We start from the raw sequence: 17,084 nt of genomic DNA, 5'->3' as shown, positions 1-17,084 counted from the left end.
ACGAAGAATTAAATCGCTCCCCCTTCATTTTCAATTAGCAGTGGGGGAAGAGGAGAGCAGGTAACATACTCTCATATTATGAAACTGAAATTTTTGTAGTTACTTATAACAATCCAAAGCTTACCATTCATTGCCAAGCCTTTCCTTTATCAATTTATTTCATTCATTTCCCCTTCTTTCACTGTAAAGAAATTTCACATTAAAAAAACAGAAAAAAAATTAAAATTTCCATTTCCAAAAGACTTTTTTTAATCACTAAAATAATTTAATATGAAGATCTTGGCTGATTTTACCTTAGAAAACTGACAGGCCTTGTAAGATGTGTGGGTTTAAAGCTGTCCAATTACTTTCATTTTCTTCCTCTACACTGAATATTAAAACTCAAATCCATTACCTTTACTCTTCCAAGTAATTCTGTGCAAACTTGTCTTTCTTGGGGGTAAAAAATAAATTAATAAAAAAATTCTGATTTGGGGTCATAAGCAGAAACAATTTAGAAAATATGCTTTTAAATGCACTCTAAGTAAAGTTAGGAACAATTTTATTCTTCATGAGTGCCATGAAGAAGTAGCCAAAAGTAAAAGCTTCAAATGAAAATTTACAGCTAATCAGGTGCACTATCCTGAACCCTGTGACAAAATTCTTCTTTATCATCTGTCCTTTTTCCCACTTCGATATTTAGCCTCTTTATTTAAAGTTTTTGTCTCTGCAGTTACTGTAGAAACACCTAAAAATGAGAACAGTAAGGATCAACACAGGAAAAAGCTAGACAACACAGTTACATGGTGAGTGATGGGTTTGAGTACACTGCCAAATTTTGGGACATGCACATTCCTTTTATTTCTCATGCTAGTAATTCTAAAAAAATAATTTTCAATCTTTATCAAATTTACTTTTCTTATATACTTTCAGGCTTTGTATGGTCACAGTGTATGACACAACTGACTTATATTCTACTTTGAAGACCAAGATGTTGTTTTTCTTACTTCACTGTAGAGAAAGGGAGACACAGGAAAACTAAAATACTGCGTAGGGCTGCCAAAGCAGCCTGTGGCAAAATAAGGACTGAATTTCTGCTCCCACATATGCAGGCAGCGATGTTCACCTTCAGCTCGACTTGATATTGCCTGCGGCATCTCTCTCAGTCCCCCACAGCAGCAAGAAGATAACCTTATCCTAGGAGTGGAACGAGATAAGCAGCTGAGCAGCCTTATGGAGAAGAGATCCATGGTATTTGTTCCAGGGTAACTAAGCAGTCAGCTAAAGCTGCTCAGGGAGAACACTTCCTTGTACACGGGAAATGAAAAAGGGGAAAGAGAAAGAAGAATACCAAAAGGCTACTCTAGGACAAGCTCCTTACAAATCTGCTGGACCCATCCTTTCAGGATGCAGTACCTAGTCCTGTCTACAATTCTGCTGTATGTGAGGGAGCAGGTGGATGTGCAACATGAGGGGAATAACTGGAAAACTAACAATCACACTGGAACCTTCAGACAAAAACTTAAAGCCCACAAGGGTTTTGTGGCATGGCAGTGTATGTCCAGGGGCATCGTTATACAGATTTATTTCTGAAACAGACACCCTACCTTTGGACAGGGCTCAATGTCCTGTCCCGTTCACATCTGAAAAGGGTTGATGAACATACCACAGAACAAAGCAAACTGGGAAACCTTAGTTACTGCACAGTAAAAAAGTTCAAAATTTAACCTGAAAGAAGAGGAAAAAAAATAAAACAAGTATTTTGCCACTGAGTCAGAATATCAGCTATGCCAACTTCATTGGCAAGGGCAAAGAAATTAGAATCACAGAATCATAGAATAGTTAGGGTTGGAAAGGACCTTAAGATCATCTAGTTCCAACCCCCCTGCATGGGCAGGGACACCTCACACTAAACCATCTCACCCAAGGCTTCATCCAACCTGGCCTTGAACACCGCCAGGGATGGAGCATTCACAACCTCCCTGGGAAACCCATTCCAGTGCCTCACCACCCTAACAGGAAAGAATTTCCTCCTTATATCCAATCTAAACTTCCCCAGTTTAAGTTTTAACCCATTACCCTTTCTCCTACCACTACAGTCCCTAATGAGGAGTCCCTCCCCAGCATCCCTATAGGCCCCCTTCAGATACTGGAAGGCTGCTGTGAGGTTTCCACACAGCCTTCTCTTCTCCAGGCTGAACAGCCCCAACTTTCTCAGCTTGTCTTCATACAGGAGGTGCTCCAGCCCCCTGATCATCCTCATGGCCCTCCTCTGGACTTGTTCCAACAGTTCCATGTCCTTTTTATGTTAAGGACACCAGAACTGCATACAATACTCCAAGTGAGGTCTCACAAGAGCAGAGTAGAGGGGTAGGATTTCATTGGAACCTCTCATTCTCCCTTGATTATCTACCTAGATCCATGGTCCTGACTTAGATTTGAGAAGTCCCCGCAGGTTTTAATGGTTTGGGGAGAAAGGGTAGGGGGGTCCCATACTTTTCCTGATGAAAAACAAAAGGAAAATGAGGACGGGAGAGAGGGGCAGAGAGAGGAAAAAAAGCCATATATATTTGCAACAGGTAGGTGCTTACCAAAATGAGGTTTTATCTACATTATGCAGAATGCATCCCTTAGGCTTAAAAAGAGTGTGCAGTGATAGATATATGTTTGCATGAAATGATTTATAAAAAAACCTTTGAATATTACATGTAATATTGAGGGGGTTCTATTAACAGATACTTCTGTGAGTAGGCACCAAAAGAAAAAAAAGAAATGCTGAAAGAGATAAAGAAAGCATCAATATCATTAAATTGTAAACAAAAATGAAGATTTCAGAAACAAGCATGTGCACAGATACTTTATTCTGTAATAAAAATAAAGAAGATGCTTTTGGAGAAAAAAATCTTAGTCAAGAAATATAATATACCAACATATAGACACCACAGCACAGGACTGAGAACAGTACAGACCACAGCATACAGGAACAGTGTTTGGCTGATACTGCAGGCTCCAAAATGAAGTTGTTTATTCAAACTATTTATAATTTTAGAAAGAATTCTGATAAACAAGTCCAGCGGTAATGTTTTTATCATTAGCCTAGCAATTATTTTACTGCCTATTCTCAGACAAAAATACATTATTACATTTCTTTTGATTTTTTTTCCAAAATCTTCCTTTCTTGTATTTTTTATTTTATAAGGCCTGGGAAAAGAAACAAGACCAAAAAAACAAATGTCACCTTTTATTCCTAAACGTTTTAGGCTGCTTTTTGCCCCAAACACATGTCCTCCTGCATTTCAGAGAGATTCTAGATGCTGTGATTTGTACCGTCAGTAGTCCTTAAATAAAGAAACAATACACCAGCTGGTCACTGCCACAAAACTTCATGGGTTTCAGCCAACCTCCCACTCTTAGTCCCTGTTCCCTAACAACACATCTGGACTAAAAGACTACCAGACTGTCTCTTTTGCACTGTTAAGAGTTACAATGAGGAGAAAAACAGGTACCACGAAATACATCCAGAGTCTTTGAAGCTAGTCTGAAGTGTTTACTAAACAGTGAGAAATACTAAACCAAACTCTGCAGAAAAAGTTGCCTTGTATTCTGACAACAATTGGGATGATGTCTCTTGGTTAATGTCTTCATTATTTAAAAAAAATCTCTCTTTGATGACTCAGCCTAGAGCATAAGGAGGCGTTTTTCCCTTTCTAATTTACCTTGATCGATACACCTAGGTAGTTTCTCATTGTCAACACATCCAGAAGCTTTTAACAGCTTCCTGGCATTGGACAATAGCATATATTTTCACATATTCTATTTAAATTAAATTTAGATATCAGCCCATCATCACTAAGTCCCAACATCAAAACATATGAAATAAATGAAGTGGTTAGACATGACATTGGACTTTCAGTCTAGGGAACTGATTAACACTGGTTGAAATAGAGGAAAACAGGCACAGGACCTGCTTTCTCGTTTTCTGACCAGCCTCTTTTTTTTTTCCTCCATTCTAAATCTGTTAATTTCAAATAACTCTCAGACAACCAAGCTGACAAAACTAATTTTTTCTCTGCTGACTGAAACCACTAGCCCAATTCTCTGCACGTAATTCTTCAGCAACAGAAGTAATTTTTCCTGCCATAAACAAAACACTGAAACACCCTAAAAGTAAGAAAAGACTCATAGATCTTATTAACATTTTCTCACCTTTTTGTAGCTTGTTCCCTCACCTTTCTCATTGCCTGTAGGTTTTGAAGGGGATGCAACAGGAGTTGCTACTGCTGCCTACTGTAGTCAGCCAGAGAATTCAGCTTCAAAAGGAACACCAGGCAGGGACAGGGCAGCACTACCACTTCAGGCTCCTCTGGAGGTCAAATCTTTCTCACCCCAGCAGGATAGCCCAAGAATGTGGGATCCCTGTTGGTCATCCTCAGGCTCACAGGAAGCAGGTATGACCAGTAAGCGTCTGACTTGGGATGCGCAGTCCACCAGCTGATGCACACTCCTCTGCCTCTCCTGTGGGATGAAGGGCAGCAGGTATAGCCGCTCGTCCTGCAGAAGCACACCCCTGCTACTGGCAAGCCCAACCCTCAGCCACGCTCCTGCTTCAAATGCAAGAGGCAATAGCCAGGGAAGAAAAAACCCATATGCCTTTTTCACACACCACAGTAAAGCAGGTGTAAGAAGGCTGAAAGCCACCTATCCCACAGGGAGCTCAGCACACATGGGAAAGCATGGGGGGACAACTAAGTGCGGCTGTTGGTCCTGCCCAGCCAACATACCTGTAAGTAATTTCTCTGCCCAGCTCATACCTCAGTATTTCACCACAATATGCAAAGTGCCTTCACTCTTCTAGAGCTCCATTCCTTTTCTGCCCCTCCAAACACAGGCAGGCAAATAACCAATCTGAAGAAGCAGACACCTGTCTAAGATCAGGCTTCTCCATGACAGACCCTGTTTTACACTTAATGGGTCACTGAATAATTCCTGCAGCCAGTCAGACACTGAAGTCAGCACCAAAATTCAGTCAAATAACTAATTCCTATGAACTACCTCACTTGATATTGAGCTATTAATACTTAGTATTGGGATTAATAATTGGTACCAAGGGGAATACACAGACCACTGACCAACACCAGCAACAACTATGAGATTGGTTAATCATGAAGGTACATCATAATTCTGCCTTTAGCATGGTGTGATTTAGTTTTTAAAAATGCTTTCTTGGCAGCTTCCATCTAATGCTATAAATCTAAGGACAGGAATTCTGCACTTTACATTTTCTAACACAGCAAATAGCAACAAGAAACAGATCGCTTCATGTGCAATATTATACATTCTGTGTTAACTAGAGTTGTACCCAAACTTTATATTTAACCTAACGTTCCATAAATTCATTAGTTGTCTTCAGGTACAGAAAAACTCATATAAGAGGCTCAAGTTCTAAGTACATCACAACATTCAATTCTTTTCAGCAATACTTTATCCAATAATATGTGCAACTTCAGAGGGAAGTCAGTCTCCATCTTTGTGACTGATTTGATATGATTTATATATCTTTGGATTTAGAATTGTGAATTTTCTAGGCAGCTGAACTGCATTTATTAGAAATCTAGGGGTGTTATCAAAAACAACACAGGACATGACATAACCACATATGCATCTTCCCGTATCAATATATTTCACACATTTCTCATGGACAGTATAGATACACAGTGTGCCATTTGCAAACCCGTCCCACGTAATTGCCCATTACTGTTGCAATCATGGCACGCATTTGAGCAAGCACATGGAGGGAAATGCAGAACTTTCCACGTTCTGCTCACGAAACATTCAGACTTTAATCTGTGATAATAAATGGGGATTTACAAAAACAAAGAACTGCTTGTGGGCCTTATGGTACAGGGTAACAGTCCAGCAAAAATAAACCTAGCTGAATAGGAGATAGACATTGAGTACATGGGCTGTTTTGGCATTGCAGTAAGGTCTGTATGCTCTTCTCTTTTATAAGCTAAGATAATTCTATTTAACTTTAACTATCAGGAGACTATTTAATAAAATAAACGGTATTGACATATCTACATTAAACTTATATAAAATGCATTCTGCTGAAATAGAGCCCACACTTACATGTCCATCAAGACACAGATGTGTCTCACATCATACAAGTGACTAAAAGTGTGCACAGAACTAGTAATTTGCAAACTCTGGACCAAAATCATAATATGCTGGCTTTCATTTCAAGCTGCACAGGGAACCGTGCAAGTGTCAGCTCAGGCCTTAACAAAAGTTCAGTCAGGCTTGATAATATCCTACATGAGTTTTGTGCAGTTGTAGTTTCTGAGGGCCTGGAAACATCCAGGAATAGCCTACCTACAGGATCGCAAAGACATTCTCCTCTTGCTCTCACATTGCCAAGTCCATTCCAGTACCAACAGCTCCCATGAGAAAGTGTCTCTGAATGTAGGGAAGGAGTTCAGAACAGACACCTTATAATAGGTGTGTATGTTACCTTTGCAAAGATGACATTGGTGGGTATGAGGCAATCACTTGCTAAGCTTGATCATTTGAGGGTTTTATGTGAAGACATTCAGAAGAAAACATGAGCCTTATAATCGTGGCACACAGAAGCATCCTCACAAAATAATCTCTCTCATACCTGACCTAAGCAGTTTTCTTACAGGCTTTGCCCTGTCACCATCATCTTCTTTGGTCTCCTTGCTGATATAAGAAAAATCCTTCCACATCCTTAGCCCCTTTAACTACTCTAAAAGGAATTAAATGGAAGCTGAAATCAGTAGCAACTTTGAGGAAATGACTTTGCACCTGACAGGACAGAGGGCACTGAGCTAGAATCACTCTGAGATTGGTAGTTGCCTGCTTGCAGGTCCCAAGGGCTATTATCCAAAGCTTTTCTATGCTCATGACGTGTCCAGTCTGTTCAGGATCACAAGCTCCATCCCAACCAAGCACACCATTCCTGGAAAATGCATCAAAACTCAGCATCTACTGTTTGTCTGACCAGTGTGAATCAAAGCACATGTTCAAAGGCATGTCCCCAGCAAGATGGATTTGTTTTTCTGCATGATTTGGACTACTATTCTGGCATTCTCAAGGGCGTGAGCTGAGACATTATTTAACTCAAATGGTACAACATTTGCTGAATCACCGAAGTCCATAATGGGAAGCAAGTTTTAAAATAGCAATAGAAAGTCACAGACAGTAGGATTACACTGCATAAGAATTAAGAGCTCCAGAACCCATGTCTGAGTCCTCCCCCCGCTGGGATTTACCAGTAATGATCAGCAGAAGACCTTCCAGACTGGGACTGCCGGCTGGGGGTCCTCGCAAACGGTGACAGGGGCTAGGAGCCAGTCAGCTCCCACAGTTGTGCTCCAGCTAAGCAAAACTAAGTGCAGGGCTCCAGCATTTGGCTCTTTCCCTCTCTCATGACTTGTTTTTGTAATACCAGGTTTTTGACAATCTCTTCTAATCCCTGTTTTCCAGGATGCTTCCTACCCTGGTTTCTGCTCCAGCCGCTTGGGATAAGTCACGCAGCCTTAACTCCTCAGAGTCACTGTACCATTTAAAAAACAAATAGAAAGGATAAAACCGACAGATTTCCTAGGATGATTTTAACCTTTTTACTTTCTTCTCACTTGCATTTATACCTCTTGTTATTCCTTGTTTTTCTCCAAATATTTCCACACTGATTCCAAAACCTGAACTCTTCTTAACAAAGATACAGCCCCAGTCAATAGAATTCAGCTAAAGAAAAATAATCTGATAGCTTCAGTGAAAAAAAAAAATCATAATTTCCCCAAACAAAGCTGCAATATTACAAGCATTTAAGCAGTTTTAGTCTGTCTTTCCTGTTCTTACAAACTGTTAAAGCTACACATGTATTTACAGCTAAAGTCTTATGAGTTTTGGCCCTGAATACTGCTTGCACATGCCTTTTGGCTTTATGGCAGCCAATATTTATCCTTTTTTATTCTGCTAGCAGATAACTGACCTACCATTGCCATAAAAGGGACAGAGCTTCAAGCACAACCCGAAAATTCCTGGAATGTTGGAGTCTACCCTCATCCTCACTTAGCTGATTTTTCCCTTAATATGTGCACTATGAATACAAACCATTAATGCACTAATTTTTCCTCAGACTTTTGTTCTAATTCTTTACAGCTCCATAAGTCCATACCAGTGTAACTTTTCAGCCTTATTTGGGTTTCATTACAATCTTAGGATTTGTTTCAATGCTTTTAGATTATCAAATATTCAAACAGAAGTCTTCAGTAGACTAGAAAACAAGTTTTCTTCCACTACATAAATAACTGGACTAATAAGACCAAAAGACTTCAAATATCTAGTCAGCACATAGCTATCCAGTGAAAATGGGCTAATTTGTTTTATCCCTTAGCTACAACTAAAACATTTGTCATGACAAAAGAAGAAAAAAGAAGGAAAAAAAAAACAAGGAAAAAAAAAACCCAAACCTGTCTCATTCTGCTAGCCATACACTAAATTAAGGACCCCATAAATTATCTGTTAAAATAGAACCAGCTAATAAACTGTTTTCCCCTAAGTTAGTGATTATTTGCACAAATGATAACATACTTCACTGTGAATTTCCAACACGAGTATCTATAGAAATAATCATCACATAAGAATGGCAGCAACTATACTGATGAACTAGAACACATTCACCCACTAAACCATTTAGAAATGCTCTACCAGGTTCACGACCACTGTTAAGACAACATCCTCATGCATAGAAGACATATGAGAGGACACCTTGGCTAGAAGGAAGGTTGAGCACCTTGGTGAAACCACAGACCTCCTCTGTAGCCAGAGAGATTATAAATCCCAGAGCAGCAGAGACAAACATGGGCAAAAAAAAAAAAAAGCTGGACACTGTTTTTTAAAGGTGGTAGAGAAAATGTAAATTGCCTCAAGAATGTCAAGAAATGTTAAAGAAATGTTAATTGCCTCAAGCCATGTTCTTGTAGCAAATGCTAGGGAACACCACCAGACCTCTGACACCTTTTAAAGCAGTTCAACATCTAGAACTGACTTGTGGGTTTTATCTCACCTCTATTCAGAGAGGAAGCATGGAATCTGAAAAATCGAGCTCTTCAGAGCATCTTTTCTGCTCCAACTTTAACAGGTGGACAGGGTTCTTCACTGAGGTGACAAACTTTACCCACCCAAGACCTTACTTCTGCTTCCCGGCTGTAGCATTTGAAATGTTCTCTAAGGTATACATTGTCACATACAGCCAGAATAATGCATAGTTTGTCCCATGCTTTATCTGTAAAAGGTTGTATCCCTTCTGAATATGAAAGATCTAACTCACTAGGTTTTTAATGAAAACATTCTAGTTCTTCCTACTAATCCCTGTGTATTAAAATAATTCTTGTGTTTATTTTCTAGCTGTGAAATTTCTTCCTCCAGTTCCCTCTGAGCCATCTTGAAAACCTTCATCTCAAAATGCCACCTTTGTCATCACTACTAGCAGATGAAAGCCACAAAAAGATGAAAGAAAATTAATTATTGCTTTGCAATTTGTTTACTCCACACACTTGACAGCACTTTGTGTTTTGTCCTTTACATTGTTCTGTTGAAGATGCACACCCTTCCTCAGACCATTCAAGAGGCTGTCTGCCAGCAGCAGTAAAGGTGAAGGCAGCAGGAGCACACGTAGAGAGAAGAGGCAGAGGAAAGGAGGGGAACAGAGGATGTTTAGCAGTTCTTCTCTTGGATCCACCCAAAGAAACCCTCCAGCCTACATAAAATTCCATGAAAATCAGTAATTTTGCTAGAAACACAGTTATATTTTCTACGAATTAAGTTGGCACACTGTTGGAAAATCTTATGCCATTTATTTCAGAATATGTGTGAGGACAGCACCCATTTGACACGAAGGTAGCATAAGGAAAAAATGAAAAAAAAAACAAACCAACCCTATCCTTTTCCAGCTCTTCCCTGGCTTCCCTTATTTCATCTTTGTCCATGGCTTTTTTATTACGTTACTCTAAGGCAATCCAGGCCACAAAAAAAAAAAAAAAAAAGGGAGTTTTATTTGTGGGCTGTGAGGCAAGGCTGACTCATCTGCATCCGAGCAGATTCCCAGACCACTGGCTCCCACGGCACCTGCCGCCTGCTCCCATGCCTCAGCACCTTGTACCACAACTTCACCAATGCCACTGAAACACCCCAGTACAGGTATAGTATCACAGAATCATAGTATAAAAGCAATTCTCACTGGAACCCAGAAGTACAAGCTTACAAGCTTTCAGACACTCTATGACTTGGCAAATCAGAGGTTCCTATGCCTAGGGAGAGCTAATACAGCCTTAAGGCTTACAATGTTTTTTGCCCATGTTGGAAATGCAATGGAAGCAGGCACAAAGTAAGAAGTTTCCTAAAAAAAAAACCATATTCGAGACACTGGATCAATCAAAGTGGTAATAAGTAAATCCAGATCTAAAAAGAGTATAGCAGAAGTACAAGCAACTGGAAGCTAAAGTGCTTTTAAACATATAATAGTGTACTTTTTTTCTGTTTAGAAAGTTCACACAATTTCCTCCTTTTGTGAGAGAATATGTCAGAGATAAAGGAAGATTAAACAGTATGGGTTTTGGTCTTTGAAACATTTACTTGAACCTGCCTACTTATATACATACGTTTTTCCCAATACTAAATAAAAACTTTAAGCTATAATGGGCACAATTTTTCTCTGATGAAATCTTTAATCATCCTTTATCTATTTATACATGCCAGAGTAACATCAGACCATGTTTTTTTGCACTATCTAATTATGCTCTTCATAAAGAACATTTGCTTTTTCCTTTAATGCAAGTCACTTCATATTAGAATGGTATAATAGTAGCAACTGACATGTTGACAATGTTTTAACTTTTTCTGTATTTTACTTCCACATTGTCCAAGATATTGCTATATAAAGACTCCTGGGAGGGCTAATGCCATTTACTTTTCTGATGTATTAAATCATTGAGAATAATTCCAGCCAGCCACAATCCAAGGAAATAAAAAATTTATCTTTCCACAAACATCATTAAATTGCTGCAGTACTTCACACCCTCAACTACTTGCTAAAGGCACAGGCTGCTCTTCAAATCAGGTCATAGTCCATGCCCAGATTCTTCCCTTTGACCAAATGTTGCAAGGTGTTAAGGGCCTTTGTGATGGGAAAGTCAACGGAAAGTCTGGGAAGGGAGCACTATGCAACTTTTAAACACTGATGAAGTAAGTCAATTTATTCTCATGTTGAGGTTGTTGAATCTTCCTTTGTTTAGTCTAGTTCTATAAAAAGAACAATATTCATAAGCCTATTCCTAGAGATGGCTTCTGACATTTTAAACAATTGTCTTAGCTGCCTGCAGCAGCTATAATACTTTTGTCTACCTGACCAAGGCAGCTGACAGTATATCCAGCATAACCTCAGGAATTACATAGCCTAATTGTACCCCAGGATTATATATGCCAAGCAGATGAGCTGCAACAAAACACTGCAGTAGTCCTGCAGGCATCTGATACACACAAATGCTCAGAAATGAAAACTGTGCTACTTGCAATAACGATCCCGGAACGCACTTGCATGTGCTGACATTCATCAGCTGGCTCCAGGAACGAAGTTCACAGCGATGAGCCAGGACTGACTGCTCAGGGCAGCCCACGAACTGCATTCTCCAACACAGTCAGTGGGAAACAGGTACGTGCTCCCAAAGCAGCCTAACTTCTCTCACAGTACCCTTGTGCATGATGCTGTACAAAAGGTGGCCAGGAGAGGGGAAGTGGATAGGAAGAACAGCAAGGACAAGGACGTTCCCCAGAGTAACCCAGCCTGCCCCTTCATTCCCAGATGTGCCTATACATTTTGCTCTGGATATATATTGATCAAACTCTCCTGGGGGGAGGCGTTGGGACTGAAGAAACAAACCCACAACCACTGCTCTCCCAGCAAGTGCCCCTTCCTACAGGCTAGAAGGCCACCTGCCTGCCCAAGCTCTCATAGACCTCTGGGGTACACTCTTGGATAGCCCAGGTTCATACCTCTTCCCACCAAGCCACCTCACTCCAACAGGAATAAAGGGAAGTGCTGTACTTCTTCAGACCCTCCTGTATCCTGCCGTAGTCCAGCAGGCAAAACCAAACACATTTGCCATTCCCCTCTGAGGCCTTCAAGCCTGACAGGTGCTTAACTTACAGGAAGTCATTTGGGTCTTTCCTTCTGGACACATTTTCTGAATTCAAGTGACCTCATCTCCATCCTGAATTGAAACCTGTAAAGGTTTTTTGGACATCTTCCTGGTATTGACAAGCCCTTGAGGACATTCAGGGACAAAGATGTCAAATGGCCTCAGGTGACAGGTCTTTCAGCATCAAAGACAGCTGTCAGCCCTAGACACAATAGCTGCAGAAGGCAGGTGCCCAACGCAGATTTATTTCATTAGTAAAAGCACGCTTAAGTGAAGAACTGCCAGTCATGCAGGCTCGGTCATATGGCTTCTCTTCAGCCACATGCCAAAAGCCCCAGTGGTTTGGGGTTTTATGGGCTTTTTTTGTCTGCTCTTGGTTTATGTGTTCTGTACCTCTTCATCTCAATAAACCACATTTTTTAATGAAAAAGGAACAAAAAAATTATTCAGATTAGTTGAAAGCAATTTATTCTTCTTGTTTAGGCCTAGAATTATGTGTGTCAGACTGCAGTCCCAAATACAATTTAAAAATAGGAGGCCTGACACGAGGAAGGCGTGAGAGCGATACAGCAGAGCTGCCTCTGCCTGGCTATGGACAGGGCACCACTCCCCCAGACAGGGCTTGCCCAGGGACAGGAACCTCCTGGCCTCCCACCAGCGCATCCCCAGCTGCCACCAGAGGCTCGGCACAAATAGCACTAGTGGAATCAGCACTGCCTTTGTGGAAAAAATTATGCATATTTCTATCAGTGTTTTGGCCTGACTTCCCCTAGTCGCTGGACAGAGCCTGTTCTCAGCTCTAGCCCAGCTCCTGTTTTGCCAACACTAAAAGCGGAAAGGGAGATGGTTGGGAACTCTGAGAGACTGCTAAGCCCAGGTAGGGCATCTGCATCATTCCCCCAGGGGTACATGGCAGCCAGCCCACCTATGTGGAAGATGACTTGCTCCAGGGCTCAAGCACAGCTGGAGGATCTTGCTCTGTTGCAGGAAGCACAGGGGCTTGAGCTGCAGCAGCATTGACAAGGTACCGAAACATGAAACCAGGATTTCTGTGGCATTGTCATCTCTCAACCAAGCACTACTAATGTTAGGAAATGGACTTTCTTCAAAGGAAATGGCAGCCTGAAGAGTGTCAGAAATAAGAGCCCCTGCAGAGATCCATCAAAACAAGCTTCTCCTGTAACCATCTCATGGGAGCAGTCTCGCAGCCAAACCTGGGAACATCTAAATCCACTGCCCTTTCTTCTACTCTATTCTCCTTACAATTTGAAAGTTAATCTCCTAAAAAGAACACAGAACAGTACAAACCCCCATCAGGCTATAATTAATATTTTAATTATAGTTGGTCAATTTAAAAAACACTGAGCTTCCAGTGCCACATCTGGATGTGTTTTACAGTGCCAGATTACAACCGGTGGGAGCTGCAAGAGAGCAGCTCCCTTTCCAATACTGAGGCACGTGATCCTGACAGTAGCTGGCTCAAGGCTGGCTTTGCTACGTCAAAGCTTCTGAGAGAGCAGTCCTTCCAAATCTCCTTGTATGTATTTAATCACAGATATGTCAGCGACAAAACCAATTTTTCACTCTGCCAGCCTGACGATTCTGTTACACTGCAGAATCACCACCAACAACACAAGCACGAGCTGCTTCTGCTACATTTCCATTCACAGACATGGTCTCAAGTCTCAGTTAGTCACCCCTGCACAACACAAAGCACATATGAAGAAACATTTTTTTATTGTGACAGGATGGAGCACTACCAACTAGGTTGCCCGGACAGGCTGAGGAGTCTCCATCCTTGCACGATATCCAAAACCCAGATGGACATACCTTGAGCAGCCTGCTGTAGCTGGCCCTGCTCTAAGCAGGGCATTGGACTAGATGATCTCCAAGGTGCCCTCCAGCTTCAGAGACTCTGTGATGAAGGCCACAGAAGAATTAAGAGCACGACAAGACTGTGGCTTCACAAATACAAGTTTTTTTAAAAAATCTAGCTAATACAAGCTGTTTTGGGGAACCAGCATCACTTTATACAGAAGAAAAGTGGTCACTCCATTTAGACTGTCTCAAGTAGCATTGCATATAACCTTGCCTACCATGGAGTCCTCTGCTAACACGACTACTCTTTAAATTCAAACAGTGGGAACACATTTGTCTGAGGACAACGTGAGCACTGGGCCAGCTCTGCAACCTCTCCAAAAGCAGAAGTGAGAAGTCCTGCCCAGGTGTACAGTCGATCAGACCATCCCACCACAATTACTCAGAGGCATCAGCCTACCTTAAGGACCGCCAAAAAGAAACCCCTCAACCACCACCCACCCCTGGTATGCTGCAGGCCAACAGTAGTTTCCTTCACCTTGAGTGTGTTTGCTACTGATGGCCAACAGCATAGAGCTGGGGACAACACCAACAGAATTACATTGGTTGAAAGGCCACCCATGTACAGCTGAAAGTTTATCTAGTGCAACAAAACTTCAAGGAGCTCAGCTTCCACAGTGTACTTGTGTTTCCCAGTGGTGCTGAATAGGAACTGTAAATCTGCAGTCAGCACAGCATAGAAATAATCAACTGTGAGGATAACTTCATAATGTAATTAAAAGCACCAGATTATATTTTAAGGAATCTTTAACCACAGAATCAGAGAACAGTTTGATTTGGAGGGGACCTTAAAGATCATCTAGTTCCAACCTTTCTGCCATGGGCAGGGACACATTCCACTAGACCAGGTTGCTCAAAGCCCTGTCCAGCTTAGCCTTGAACACTGCCAGTGGTGGGGCATTAGTAAAACAACCTGTCCTGCACATACAAGGACAATTCTAAAACAGAGCCTCTTCAGAGTTACTACAGAAGACCTGAAATTGTACAACTAATTCTAAAGTTCGTACTGTCTTCTAATTAACACCTCTTCCCTACATAGTTTTCTGTCTTTGTCCAGCAGTCATGGTTTACCCAATGACTTCACAGCTCAAGATGGGAACAGATCTCACAAACAGGTATTTATACCTCCAGGAATACCAAATTCTGAGTGCAAATGTGAATCATTTACTTCAAAAGACTTTAATTAATGAAAATTAATTATATCCTGAAAGGAATACAGCTTAATCAGCTTAATGCCAAGTGATGGGTGAATCATGTCAGAGGTGCATCACCAAGTGATTTACTGCAGCCACAGTAAGAGCCTTATCTGTTGCTCCTAGGCTGATAGTATCAGGCATCACAAGTTCAATGCATTTCTTCAGCTGATTCAAGGTATACATACCATCCCCATGGCCACATAGATATTATAATTCATTATAGAACTTAATCTCATCTGAAATAGCAGAAAAAATTTTAATATGAACTTTTCCCATACTTTCTCTACTGGTTAAAATGCTAGTACAAGATCCTACATCTATAAGCAGGAAGCACAATAAAAATCCATCTGCCCATGCCTACTGATGAGCTTCTTGTACTCCCAAATTTCACCAGGACAGGACCAACCTAGAGCAAATGCAAGAAAGCAAGGAGACACAAAAAGATGAGCCATTTCAAATTATTATGTCACTGCCCTTTACCCAGAGGTACACACGGAACAGCACAAACACTCCAGGAGCACCAGGAAAGAGAGTCCTTTAACTTAAGGACAGCGGATAGCTATTATCTCAGCGATAAAATTAGCTCCCTTAGCAAAACTTGCAGACTACTTGCATGCTTTCGATTTTAATTTGTAGCTCAATCTGCTCCATCGGGAGAAGTGCCAAAACTCAACTTTAACCATTAACAACGTCAGGATCCTTTCTGGTCTCCGGACTACTGCCATCGCGGAGGTCAAAGGAAGCGAGCACGGCAACCGGGATACAGGCAATCAAGTACTTGTTTATTTATTTATTTATTATCCCTTTTTTTTTTTTTTTTTTCCGTATGAAAACTCTTTTTCTTTTTAACCGCGTACACACAACTCGTACTCTTAAGCCGCGGGTGGGTGAGAGATTTATACTCCCTCCCCAGCCAGAGGCGCTCCGAACAGAGTCGTGGGAGAGCTACCGGCCGGCGGGGCCCGTCCCGCGGCTGTAGCCGGGACCCCGCCGCCAGTCCGGGGGGGGAGGCCTCCCCTGTCCGCACCCGCGGAGGGCCGCCGAGCGGGCGCAGCGCCCTGGGTCAACCGGGTATCCCCGCCAAGCCCACCTGGCTGCTCCGCCTTCCCGAGAGCCGCGGCCCCGCACAGTGCAGGCGCCGGGCAGGCGTTAGGCAGACCCCGTCCCGTCCCCGCGCTGCCCCGTGAGAAGATCCCTCGTCTGCGTACTCACCGCGGCAGACACGGCGCTGAGCTCGGCGCTCAGCAGCAGCCCGAAGCCCAGCCAGAGCCGCATGCTGCCGCGCACCGCACCGCGCCGTCTGTCCCTGGAGCGGCGTTGCGCCGGCGGCTCAGTGTGGGGCTCTGCGGTGCCGGCCCCACATGCGCTCCCCTCCGCTCCCCTCCGTGCCGGCCTCGGCGCCTCTAATGCCTCGGGGGTGAGGGACTCGCCGCGCCGTAGCCGATGGGCGGCGGCAGCCCCCTCTCCTCCCCCCGGGCGGGGACCCTGCCTGGGAGGGCGCAACCTCACCCGCTCCGCTCCCCACTGGCCGCAGTTCCTCCTGCTCCTCCTGCTCCTGCCGCGGGTGGGTGGCGGGAGGGGGCGGGCGGAGGGGGGAGGCGCGCCTCTCCTTCGCCCCGCACCGCCGCTGCCGCCCGAGAGGGCACGGCGGCGCGGCGCGCAACGGTGAGGAACGGGCGCGGGGCCGGGCGGCGGAAGGGGCTGGGGCTGGGGCTGGGAAGGAGCTGGGGCGCGGGCGCTGCCCTCCCGTCGGTGTCCAGGCTCCCGCGGGTGGCTGCGGCGCAACACCCTTCCTTCCCCCTCCCCTTTG

General features: G+C 43.0%; 2 protein-coding genes across 3 annotated transcripts in view; one reads left to right on the top strand and one right to left on the bottom strand.

Annotated features, from left to right (window-relative positions):
* Window positions 1-16,948, bottom strand: part of COL4A1 (collagen type IV alpha 1 chain) — a 125,623-nt gene extending 108,675 nt beyond the window's left edge. Inside the window, exon 1 of one of the 2 annotated variants that reach the window (XM_061377576.1) lies at window positions 16,487-16,948. In XM_061377576.1, the coding sequence (XP_061233560.1) occupies window positions 16,487-16,549 (63 nt within the window). In that variant the 5' untranslated portion in view covers window positions 16,550-16,948. The remainder of the gene's footprint in view (window positions 1-16,486) is intronic. The other variant, XM_061377574.1, reaches the window with a different exon arrangement.
* Window positions 16,819-17,084, top strand: part of COL4A2 (collagen type IV alpha 2 chain) — a 139,265-nt gene continuing 138,999 nt past the window's right edge. Inside the window, exon 1 of the mRNA XM_061377573.1 lies at window positions 16,819-16,939. The gene's annotated coding sequence lies outside the window, so the exon portion shown is untranslated. The remainder of the gene's footprint in view (window positions 16,940-17,084) is intronic.

The sequence above is a fragment of the Neopsephotus bourkii genome, unplaced genomic scaffold (genome assembly GCF_033783945.1).
Source record: "Neopsephotus bourkii isolate Nb327-2 ecotype Australia unplaced genomic scaffold, CSIRO-AGI_Nbou_v1 NB_1760, whole genome shotgun sequence".
NCBI lineage: Eukaryota > Metazoa > Chordata > Aves > Psittaciformes > Psittacidae > Neopsephotus > Neopsephotus bourkii.
Note: the sequence above shows the minus strand (reverse complement) of the source record. Positions and strands in the feature narration are given on the sequence as shown.